Raw genomic sequence first — 13253 nt, forward strand, 5'->3', positions numbered from 1 at the left:
ATAATCTAATATGCAGAAATAAAACCCAAAAAGCAGCCAGAGCTGTATAATGATGAATATTGTTATGATGAGCACATTTTTGTGTATGAGAGCAGACCACAGCAGTTGTCACTGATCATCCAATCATCTTCTGATAAACACCGTAGTTCAGTTGTTGTGTCAGCACAGATGATTTTGTAAATGTGCTGCAGCATGACACACCCACTGCATTTCCCATCAATGCTCAGCAGATACAATGCATTGTAGAAGTTCAGGTGCCACAGTACCTTGGAGCAGTGTTTGGAAATTTTGTTTTTAACCAGTCAAAACTGCAGTGATTTAAGTAATAGAAGAGACAAATCTCCCAGTGAATACAATATTAGCAACATTTCACCAGAGGCAAGAAGGGAATAATCATACAACCATATGTTTCTGTTTCAAATTCGGTCTCTGTCAAATATAAATGGCGGTTACCTTTCATCTATTAGCTATTTATTGACTACCTATCGATTCCTTTATTTCCTTGACAGCATTCAGCAACATTACTCTCATAAATAATCATAAATAACCAATAAGCAAGAACATTTGTCAGTCTAATCTATTGAGGAATATAAAAGTGTTACTATATTGAATCTACCCAGCTATATTGTGTTTCTGTAGAACATAATTGTACATACTGTAAGCTTCCTTAAGAGAGTAGAGAAATGATTAAGTAATATTTGATATTTGAGGAAATAAAATAAAATAAGAACAAAAGCTGGGAGGGACCTTGGTCAGAACAACAGCATTTCTGTTTTTGTCTACATAAGGTTTCAGTTTTGTGTGTTTCTTTCACAGGGTGCAGAGTATCAGCGTAGCCTTGAGTCACAGTAACCAATATTTGTCATCACACAAGGAGGGGGAGAGCTGAATTATTGAAGGCTTGTTTTTCATCAAGGTGAAATTAAACCAGCAGTCACACACACACACACACACACACACACACACATACACACACACACACACACACACACACACACACACACACACACACACACACACACTCTCTCTCTCTCTCTCTCTCTCTCTCTCTCTGTCTCTCTCTATCACCCCAGGTAGGGACACAAAGTCTAAAATGAAAGTCCAGCCCGTTACCTCAGGGTGTGCGTGCACATGTGTGTGAGTGTGTATGATTACCACACTGTATTTCTCACTTTACTGAATATATCTCCGTACTGGTGGATTACAGAGCAGTGATCAGCGGTAATGTTCACTGGGTTCAGTGTATAGGCTGCACCAAAGGGTGTTTAGTGTTCCACTTTGAGCTTTGTCCCTAAGGGGACCAGGTGTCTGACAGGGAAATGATATTACTCATGGTGACCAGCTTCCCAGTGAGTTACAGAAATATACTGCGTTAAAAAAGTTTTTTTTTAAAGATAAAAACATGATCAGCAGTATGCACTGTATGTCTGATGGGAAAATTAACCATTAGGCCAGTAATTAGACAACAGTTCATGGCCTTCATCATGGGACGACTCCTAATTGGAAATGTGTACGCCTACTCTATCATCTGTAGATCAAACATGCTCATATCTACAGTGATCTGTGAAGTGTATCCGGTATATGACGTAGTGTGACTGTAGACAATTGCCTAGAAATTGCATAAAGTGACCTTTTCTGTGATGCTGAGACTCACTGAGGCAGTTTTCACTGAGACTACGGCAGCAGCCCATGATGGGAACAGCTTGTATGCTGAAAAGCTTTTTGGCTGAGGATGCATGTGTGCCTTCGAAGAGCCTTTTGTCCCTGGATTAAGGAGCTGAAAGTGATTTTCAGTTTTGTTGACACAATAAAACCAGAAAACGGGGTGATGAAACAACTGAGCAGCGAAGTGTGTGGAAGTCTGAGATATTATCTTCTGGGGATCTTTGTGTGGAAAATAGAAGAAAATGAACATCAATGCCTCGTTGCCTTTTGAGGCTGCAGGATGACAAATGTGTTAAAATGATAATCTTACTCTCTGTTTCAGCCACCGGAGTTTCATTTTTCTGTTCAGTGTATTTCACTCTATTCTCTGTCCATGTCACAGTTCACAGTTACAAAACTACACCTATTGGTGCGGTGTGTTTTGACAGGAAGACAAAAAGTGTTTTTGCAGAAGCCGCACACCCAAACGTCAACAGGAAGTGAAAAACCAGGCGGACATGTGGCACATGTGAAACCACATAGACTTGCATACACTGTAGCGTATTAGTCATCACTCATTTGTGTTAGTGTAGCATCTTAACTGATGTCTGCTGATGCATGTATTAAAGAAAAAATACACAAGTAAAATGTCTAACTAGAATGCATATATAGAATTATGTATTGTACATTTGTGAAGATTCTTAAATTATAATACCACCGCACCATAAATAAATAAACAAGATTCCAAATGATTCAAGCTATTTTAAATTTAAAACAATATTCAAAACAATATATAAACTAACCATAGAATAGATCACTTGAAAGCATTTATCTTATGCAAAAATGTGTGTAACTCTAGCCAATGATAACCACAAGATTATTTGACTGCAGTCATGTTTAAAAGAGGCATTGACTGCTGATAGGCGACAGGATGCTAACGCTGCTCTCTGGTTTTAAGAGAGCCCTTAAAGCCCTTTACTTTTGAGCTAGTCATTATTCACATGAAGAGGTTACTGATTAAGGAAACATAAACACACTGCAGATGCTATTATTTTGCGGCAACATTCTCAGAAAAAACACACTTCCTCCTTCTTAAATGTTTCATGTTTATGCCTCTGTGATGGCGACAGCCAGGGCCGGAGGCAAACAGTTCATCTGCCGTCCCATTCTCGTGGACATGACATCTTAGTAACTCCTTGATGGAATTTCTTCAAATTTGGAACAAATGTTCATTTGGACTCAAGGACAAACTGATTCGATTTTGGTGGTTAAAGGTCAACCAAATTCGTCATGGAGGCATACAGGCACGAGGCAGTAATTCTAGTTTAAAATGCAGATTTTCTCTAAGAAGCATTGGGATTGGAAAAATCACCCCATTCCACACTATCTGACAGTGTTACATCTCTGTATCTGTATCCTCTGTGTCAGTATATACATCAAACCTGAGACTGTGATTTGTTGTAATATCTTTTCTGTCATTTTATATACATACACCCAAAATTCAACTTGAAATCTTTGGTATCTTTTGAAACATTGTGACTTCCTCTCCTCTGCATTTGAATAATACATGGCTGCACAGCACGAGTTTATAATGTAAAGCGGAAGGCTTTTTAAGAGGTGGATGATTCTGGGATGTGTTGGGCTTTCTGAAGGCATTTTGAGTCTACTTTAATTAAACACAACTGATTGCCTAACCCTAACCCATTTGGTAATATCAAATGACAGATTAGCTCCCACCCTGCTGCACTCTTACAGCACATATCTAAGATGATCACCCCAAGAGCTGATATTGATATATCGACATCCTGTGGAAGAAGAAATGGCAAACACATCATAACTGCCAAGTCTGACTTGTCCCAGTTGCTAAATAAATACTCATAAACACTTAAAAGTCAGGTGTCCCTTATCTTAATTTCCGGAAAGGTGCGGCAACATCACAAGAGATTAAGAATCATTACATTAATCAAACATTAACTGTGTATGCAAACTGCGAGTTTGAAGTAGATGATAGCGAGACTATCATTACCTCTGGGTGAGTTTATAGCCAGTTTTTTATTTTAGTGGGACAAAAGTCACTGATGACCACTTCTCTTTACACCCCTCCCAGTTTCTGTCACCACTCTTTTATTCTGTTTAACACTGTTTCATCCTGTTCAGAAAGCAACCTCATATGCTTGATACGTTCATATTTTTATCCTACTCTGTCAACCCCTGTCATCTCATTTTGTCTTTTCATTTCCTCTTACCATTGGTTCACGCAGCTTTACACAGGAAGTGTCACGATCTGCCCTGCCTCTCTCGCTGCCGCCCATCTCCCGCATGCAAACTTTGTGCAGTATCTCACCCACAGAGAGGAACTGTGGTTCAAACCTGTGTTTCTCTTCCTCAACAATAACTTATCCACCCCATCCGACTCTTCTCCCCTTCTTGGCTGCATCTTCTCTCAGATGATCCATCTATCACCCACCTACAGCTGATCCTCTAGCCACGCTGCAGCCACAACATGAGCATGCGGAAACTGAGTGAGTATTGTGTGTTTTTTTGCAAGTCTGTGTATAGAGCAGCTGCACCTTGTTCATCTGTTTACACACACAGTAAGCTGGTGTGTGAGGAGGTAGGTTAGCCAGCACTTATGGTATAAACACACTGCCATGTCAGTTTTGCAATGTTTTGGTGATAATGATGACGTGCAAGAATCGACTTGCAACTGACGCTGATGTTTATTAAGTCAGTTACTGTATATGATTTAATATATATATATATATATATATATATATATATATATATATATATATAGTAGTAAATGTACGGTAAATGTTTTTAAAAGCAGGTCCTGTATATCTTTGCTCTGCTGTTCAGAAAAAAAACCACATTGTGTGGAAAATAGATCACAAATTCAAATTAGTGGTAGCTAAAAAAAAAGTCCCCTTTCATGCCTACTGGTATTGACACACTGGGACAATCACGGAGAACCATATGCACCCACACACTCACATCTCACTTGCAAATGACACATAAAAGTATACATTTCACTTGATAACTGCAAATGAACTGCTTCTATATGTCACCTAATAGGGTGACACCATCAAAAGCCACTTCTGCAAAAGGGCATTTTGCTGTAAAAGTTGGGTCGACAGAGGAGGACTTGTTTCTTAAAGCTGCATTAATTTATTTTTTATTTTCTTTTTTGGCCTGATGTGGGAAAAGAAAAACAAGCTGAGAGCATAATATTTTATATCTATCACCTTAGTAATTTATTATGGTGAACCTGTTGGCAAACCGCTGCTATTTACACATCCAGCGGAAATAGAGAGACATTATTATTTATTTGGAGTTGTGTTCCTGTGAGCTGGGTGAATATTCTCAGTGGCTTTGTCACTACAAATGACACATTCACTCTTAGATGATGCATTATTGATATTGTGCAACTTTAATTAACTCAGCTTCTTTAAATTCTCTTCCCCTTTCCTGACTTTAACATCCACTTTACATTTTACAGTCCACATGTCCCAACCCTCCCCTAGTTACTCTAGATTTTCCCACACCTTTCATATGGTAACAAAATGACCAACTCTCTTTCCTCCAGTTGACTGGTTGCATGGGGATGAGTACAGAAACACTGGCAAATGAGAACATTTTCAAAACTTAAAAAAAAAAAATGCTCCCTCATAATAATATTGTTGTTATGATTTTCCCTCTGCTTTTCAATCCGTTCTCCTCCCAAGGTTTCAAGTGGTTCGGCAGCCTCACCAACCTCTCATTTCGCCGCTCCAGTGAGAAATCTGACTCCAAGTCTTCTCAGTCGAAGTCTGGGTGTGTACCTGGAGATGGCAGTGACTCTGCTACTGTCTCCAATAAGATCCTGGCTCCAGTTGCTGAAACAACAGTGGACGACTTGAGTACCATGCGTCCTCGCACAGCCAGCTACGTCCGCTCCAGTGAGAGCTATACACACGTGGGCACGCTGCCACGGCTACTGATGAAGAGGAAGGACAAGAGTATCAGAGGTAAAGCAGCAGAAGTAATGATCAAAACTTAAGTGATGAATGCTGCAACATAGCAGTTAGTGTTGATTATTTCTGATGTTCTCTTATTCTCCAGGAGGCTCCAGCAGCAGTAAGAAGAGTAAAGACAAGAGCAGCCTCAGCAGAAGTCAAAGCCAACGACCTGTAAGGGACAAAGACTGTGACCTCCCGAGAATCACAGCCTTCTCACCCAAAGTGGCCGGGGATGTAGCTGCAGTTAAAGCTGACACTGGGCTCAACCACGACTCGCTCACTGATGACAAGTCGCAGCTCAGATCTACAGGTGAAATCAGTGTCACCGACACCCAAAACATCCCCTCTGCGCCGACGGCTGTCTGTGAAGATGTGCCGCCATCTGGTGGCTCAAGTGCCGCGCTCCAACCAGAGGCTTGTGACAAGCAAGAGGCTTGTGACGAGCAAGAAATCACCCAGGCAGGTGGAGACCCGAACCCTGAGGAGACCTCGTCACCTCCACTCAGCGAGGGGAATGATCAGACCGAGTCTCATGAGGATGATGGGTTAGAGTCCAGGCTTGTGTCTGAAACAACGGAGGTGGCAGAGAGCAGAGAGCTCGGTGAAGGAGGAGATGAAAGAAACCAAAACTCTAACAGCATTTACATGTGAGTTTTTTTTTTCTTTCAAAAATTGTTACATTTGTTTAATAATTGTTGACTAGGGTGAGGGGAGGTAACATTCATTAATGAGCTCATTCCTGTGACAATTGTACCCAGATTTTTTTGGTATGCCCAGAGGGAAATTATCTAATTTATAAAAGTTTGAATGACACTGTATGAAGATCATAAAGAAAAACATCTCAGCTTGCATAAATCAATGAACTGATGATTGCGGCCTTTATGCGGTCAGGGAGTGAAGAGACGCTTTTCTTCCTCTGTGCTAAAGATGGATTTTCAAAGTTCCGAGAAGCTGAATTAGGTTTCTATACTTCAGTGGAATTTGAATCAAGGGATTTTACTTGTAATGTTTTGTAACATTGTAGTTCTTCCACCAAAACCTAGTTGTAAGACCTACGCTATTTCGTTTTCGTGCTTACATCTTATAGGCTACATATTAAAACTAGTGGGGTATTTCAGCATAAAAACTGTACACGCTCCTCAGAGAGAATTGCACAGGGGGCCCAGCAGCACATTTTTGCCCTTAGGCTCCAAAACAGGTTAATCCGGCCGTGCTCAAACCTACCGGGGAAAGTTGGCGAGCTGACGCTTTAAAGTTTGTGCTGACTTTGCCGTGTGCCGGGCTCGTCTCAGGCGGGGGGGTGGGGGGGTGTGAGGTGAGGAGACAGCACGACTCATTACTTGGTGTTTTAAAGGCAGCAGGTAACATTGACTCCACGTATCGATCAGGTGCCGCTGGAAAGCTGCAGCAGGTTTGACGCTTTCTCATTTTGCGTTGATTTACTGTGACTCACAGGAGCCCGACAGAAATAAGCTTCTGTGCTGCCTGTTGTGTGCGTCTCGTAAGGTAGGAAACGTAAAGCATGCAGCAAAGTATCAGCAAAGACTTAGGTTTCTTGAAGAGTTTTAAGGGCAAATGTACGGTCACTCCTGAAAGGTGCCCCCCCCCCCCCAGCAGAACAGATTGCATTTTCTCGCTGCTTTCCCATGACATGCCGAGGTCTCTCTGCCTCCAATATTCATGACGCATGATAGCGGAGTGCGTGTATCGTGTTACAGGGGGGGGGTTTGCGCTGCGTGTATGCGTGTGTGCGTGTCCACCCGGTTACATGTGCTGGCATCCGTGGGCTGGCATGTGAGAGCGCGCAACATCAGCCCAGTGGGTCAGCCCGGGGACCGTGGGAAACGGAGTTCCGTGATGCGCTGCGAGTTCAGTGTGGACACATCAAAGCGCTCTCTCTCTCTCCTCTGCCTGTCCGCTCAGTCCTAAATCATCCCAGCCTGACTGTCCGTTTCTGTCTCCTGCTCTCATTCTGTCCAAAGTGCAGCTCCTCGCTTCTTTACCCGCCTCCTCTCTGGTAAGATTCGGCTCTGAAATGAAACGCTGTCGTGGTGTTTCTCAGATGTTCAGCTCAGCTGGTATAATTATGGGTTCGGTTGTTTAGTCTTATTGTCTCTCATGGAGAAAATCATTCCAATTGTTTGGCCCTAATTTGACAAGGGGAGGGGATGATAACTCATGTCATTGCTAGAGATGAAACACTTGGTTGATGAATTGATTGATCTTTCAATAGGAAATTAATCAGCAGCTGTTTTTGATAATTTGCTGCTTTTTGTCATATAAGACAGTAAACTGAATCTAATTTGGTTGTGGACTTTTTCTAGAGCTGCATCCGTTAGAATTAGTGGATTGACAAAGATTTATGTCAAACATAAGTTACATCCAGCTTCTCATTTGTTAGGATTTGCTGCTTTTCTTTGTCTCATGTGATGGTACATTGATCATTTTTGTGTTTTGTGACAGCTGGTGAGGGAATAAACTAACTTTTTGATGGTGCCACTTTGGGCTTTAGGAGAGCTCAAGGCATTTTTCCCCTGTCATTTTTTTATATTTAATAGACCAACTGATTTATTAATAGAATGAATTGATAATGAAAATAATAGTATTACGCAGCCTCACAGTCATAGCAAATTTCAAATTAATTTGATTGTATAGGCCAACCCTTGACATTGACTGCAGCATTGACTGTAGAGCTTGACGGCCTTCCTCCTGTCTACATCTGGTGTGGTATTTGTTTTTAAAGCTTCATGCATGATTGGTATGTTTTTATATTTATAGCTCAGTCACATTCTTTCATCCCGGTCTGTCTGAATGAATGCTGATGTTATCGGTGTGCATGATAAGGGGGAAATATTTTACATTTGTACTTTTATTTTTTATTTTTTTAAACTACGATCCAGCACAGGAGCAGTTTGGGAGGGGAACGTAGAGCTCCTCTGCCGTGGGACCCATTAACATTCCCGAGCCCAGTGCCATGATGTGAGCCTTTGATCTGGCCTCTCTGTGGTCATGTGTAACACAGCTTTGCTCTAGGCCTTATGAGACCCATCATGCAACTGGGAACTGCGCTGATTGATCTTAAAACTTGTCTGGGAGTGTAATTGCCCCTTTTGCTCGCGCCAGCGCCATATCACAAAGCCGCACAGCAATACCCACAGTACGGCTCCCAAGACTACAGCGCAGCAGGGTTTTTGACACATGATCTGAATCCATCATGAGTGTAAAAGTGTGAGTTATGGTGCCCGAGAGATTTGAGAGGCCAGCTCCATATTCAGCAACCTTAGACGCTCAGTGGGGTTTGTTATCTATCCATTTTCCATGAAGGTGGACTGCAACATGATTTTACTCACTGGAGAGGCTGCTGCAGAAGTGGGTCATGGGAATACAGGCATGTTTTTTTTTTTTTTACAGGAACAGATCAAACACAAAAGGGCAAGGGTGTGTGTGTTCATGTGTGTTGATACACACACCTTTTTTACAGAGGTTTACAGGTTTTTTTCTTGTTATTACATTGCTTAGCATTTCCTCTATTTTCTTACTTACTTTCTTTTTTTTTTTTATTATTATCTCTTCAGCCACATGGAGCCAATAGACAGCCAGGCTGAATATGTCCAGGTAGGTCCAGATGTGTGTTGGCGCCTGTATGTGTCTCTTTGTCGTCTTCTGTCAGGGTGTCTGCTGTCAGATGTCTGGTTTTATTCTTTGTGTGTGTACATGCATGAAATTGAATATTTTCCTCACAGGAATCTTTCTCGCTCAATGAAACAAAGTCAGCATAATTATGGCTAAAACAATGCTCCAAACTGACAGACATGATTATTACTGATGATTATTTTCTATACCTCCAGCACTGTTAAATGTTAAAGATCACATCCAAAAGCGTTAAAAACATTTTAAAAAATTAATAAAAAATTCACCCTTTCTTCTAGATCAACAGTACTGGTGCTTAAAACAGCAACTTTTCGGCTTGTTCCTACTCATAAAAATCCCACCTGTCACTGTGTCTTTTTCACTCAGCGACTCACATGCACACACATTTAATTCCCGACTTGCCGGCAGATATGAATTGTTGTTTTCAGCCTAAATGAGCAGTGCAGTTTGAATTTCCTCCTCCTTCCCGTATGATTGAATTAGATTTTTTTAACGTGAGCGCTCAGATGTAATTGTGGTTGATTATTAGCCCTTAGTCTTCCCCAGTTATTTTCATTTCAGCAGGCTCACTCTGCATTTAGCCTAATTCAGTCGGCCATTTAGCTAATTGAATTTGGAGTGAAGCAGTGCTAATGTCAGCACCGCGCAGCCGGCCGGCAGTCTGTGCTGCAGCCAGCAGGTGGGGCCATATACTCGAGTTGTGAACCCCTTACAGATCAGAGAGCGTGTGAAGCGTGTTTCCTGACCTTGGAGATGGATGATATGGAGTCATGCGTCCTGTGAACTACAAACACACTTAAGTTCAAATATTGGACTTCAAACTGAGAGCAAAAGCAGGGAGGGAGAGGCTTGAAAAAGAAGGAAGGAAGCAAGAAGTAAGAAAGAGGGAAGGAAAGACTGGAGCGAACTGCTGGCCTCTTGGGATCTGTTTTTCTATTGATTATACATCACAGGTGAGCTGGTAAAAGCCTTCTCCTATGACCCTGAGCTGTCTTCCTTTTGTAAAACAAATGCATCCAACTTCCCCTGCCCACCACAGATTGACTACAGTGTAATCCCACTGCGCTGCCTCTCTTGTTAGGATTTTAACAGCATGTAAATAGTAGGCTTGCGTCAATTTCTCATAACTGAGAATATGGGCTTGTTTTACTGCTTGCTTTACAAGCATCACTGTTGTAAACAAAACTTTAATATCATCAAAAACCATTTATGAATTACATTTACAGTCTAAATTTAGTTTCGCCAACTTGGTAATTAAGTAGATACTATAAGTTAGATGAAGGCTTCAACACTGCGTTAGCAATAGCTGGCATCTCTTCTCCCTTAAAGTTAATGTTATATTTTATGAAAGTGCAGATGTCTTTAATAATCTTAGTGATGTAGTTTTTATTTCAGGCATGGTGGCCCATTTTCATTATAAAACACTGCTGTGTGTTATGTCAATCAGACAGAATCGTGTTTTTTTTAAATGAAGCAGTTTATGACATGCTCACATAAAACAAGGCATTTTATGTGATTATTAGTATTACTATTATGACTATTATAGTGGACTTTTTGAGACAAGTACGCTCCTATGATCGAGACCTACTCTCGCACCGACGGAAAATGTCACCTTTTTTAATTTTAGATAAGCCTGACATATGCGTGACTAAGAGCTCTTAACATGGATTTTCACATATTTCTTGCATGTGACAGTGGATGATCACCAACACGAGCGCATCATTCCCATTTTAAAAGGGATGAGGAGAAGTAAGGTCACTGTTTTCTGCTTTTAACACCAACTCGCCTGCTCCTTTTTTTTTTTTTTCAAATCCCTGTACATGTTTTCTCACCCAGATTTGTTTCTTTTCTCCTTTTTTCCCCCCCCCCACTCTCACACATCACAACAGCCCCTCCCACCACTTCCACCCGCCGCCCTACCCACTCCCCCGAAAGCTGCCAGCAGTCCCTCCATCTCCTTCCGTTTCTCTGAAACATTTATGACAGCTGATGTTTAAATCAGGAGTTGGCCTCAGTGTTCACTGTTATAATGGGACAGACCAGGCCAGTGACTCTCCCCTCAGTTGATCACGTCCATTCTCACATGTGTACACACATACACCCACACACAGCATCGCATGTAAGATAATAATAATAGAAAAAAAGAAAAACAGAAAGGCAAACAAACTAATCTGTTCTGAATATGCTCAAAGAAAATAAGCAATCAGCCCCAAAGCATTCAGGACAAGCTCTTCATCTTTTCAGCTTTATCATAAAATATCCATCGTCATTCATTTTTCATGGGGAGGCACGGCTGGTCAAGCAATATCTACTGGTTTTGTATTTGTGACTTTTAGCGAAAGACGCAAAAAGCAGCTTTGAACGAGTTTATGGCTGGGTGAAAAAAACAGACCCGACCATACTGTGTCATTAACACAGTTCAGTAAAATTGTTCAGTAAAAGTGTGAGTTTGTTTTTGAACAGTGTGAATGATGTTAGTGTGTGTGCTCTGTGACTGTGTGCGCTTGTTTTTGCCTGTAGCCCAGCCCTGCTTTGTCTCCTGTCCTATTTAGTGGTTTGGTGCTAGATTGATGGGAGGGGCTGGGGGTGTATATTAACATATGTCTGGCACGTGACTCACACTGGTGCTCTAAAAAAATATAAGTGTGTGTGTGTGTGGGGACTCAGCTGTGTAGCTGTGTGTTACTGCATGTTTGATTATGCAAATGATTTGAGTTTCCAAAATCTGTATGTCTGTGTGCCACCTGATTAAATTAAGTCAGTGCCCTGTTGGTGCATGTATGTGTGTGTGCACGTGTGACTGTTACAGTAGTTTGAATTAATGTGGCGCCTCTGTAAATGAGAGGGGGTGCAAACTGTCAGGGCTGGTGCTCTGTAACACACCCCTGGAAAGTCTGCAGTTATTGCTCCTTTGACGTGCAGACAGACTGACAAAGACACACAGTAAAGACACACACACACACACACACACACACACACACACACACACACACACACACACACACACACACACACACACACACACACACACACACACACACACAAAATCAAATACACACACCACATACTCTGTGTTTACTGAAAGGCCATTGACATCTTGGATTATTGCTCAAGTCAGTTTATTTAGGTCACCAACAAGAAAAGGTCCCTGATAAACACTGTATCTTTTTAATGGCACGGAGTCATCTGTAAGACCTGACTGTAAAATATGGCTCTCAGGACGTGGACCAAATACCAGAAACACCTGGAGTACGACGGTGCCCGGCAGTAAATACCAGTATGGTGAAGCCCACTCACAGCTCATAGAGTTTGCTACCCATATTTTTCAGTGTTTGCAGCTGACACACCAGCAATTCAAGCCGCAGTTACTTGATATCTTTGTATCTTATTGTGTGTTTTCTAGACTTGCTTTATATACATTGCACAACCAGACAAAAAGCCTACAGTCTGTACTTAGCATTTAACTCAAAGCCAATGTGCCTAATGTCCAAATGATTGACAATTGTCAGCATACTGATGTTCAGCAGATCATCTTTATGAGCTCAGCATGTTCACTTTGACGATGAAGCGCTGTCAACCTCACGGTGGCACGAGAGGAGAAATCAGGTGATTCATCTTCATCCTCTGGGGACCATAAACATCTGTCCCACAATTAACACATCTATATTTCAGTGTGGACCAAATGGTGGATTGACTGGCCAGAGCACATCACTAGTGTGGCTAAAAATGCTGACAAGCACCTTTTTTACGATTTGGCTTTAACTTAAAATCAGTCGTTGTTTTGTTTCCTTTGTAATTGTGTTGGGTACAATGGTGGCTGCCTGAACTGCCGGTGCTTCAATCACAAACACTGAAAAAATGTGTGATGTGGTGAAGAGAAAAATACAGGAAAACTGCATCAGCAACAGTGACTAAAAGAAAATGCACGAAACACAAAAAAAGTTGGATATTTGCTTCACA

General features: G+C 41.6%; 1 protein-coding gene across 2 annotated transcripts in view; it reads left to right on the top strand.

The window, feature by feature from the left end:
• Positions 1–3997: 3997 nt before the first annotated feature.
• The window catches only part of sh2d3ca (SH2 domain containing 3Ca), a 52455-nt gene continuing 43199 nt past the window's right edge, over positions 3998–13253 (top strand). For both annotated transcript variants that reach the window (XM_071466327.1, XM_071466328.1), the window contains exons 1-4: positions 3998–4166; positions 5370–5651; positions 5746–6289; positions 9218–9257. In XM_071466327.1, coding sequence (XP_071322428.1) covers positions 4148–4166; positions 5370–5651; positions 5746–6289; positions 9218–9257 — 885 coding nt within the window. In that variant the 5' untranslated portion in view covers positions 3998–4147. The remainder of the gene's footprint in view (positions 4167–5369; positions 5652–5745; positions 6290–9217; positions 9258–13253) is intronic.

Source organism: Trachinotus anak, unplaced genomic scaffold (assembly GCF_046630095.1).
Source record: "Trachinotus anak isolate AG129_WGS33_773 ecotype Australia unplaced genomic scaffold, CSIRO_AGI_Tana_v1 ptg000028l, whole genome shotgun sequence".
NCBI lineage: Eukaryota > Metazoa > Chordata > Actinopteri > Carangiformes > Carangidae > Trachinotus > Trachinotus anak.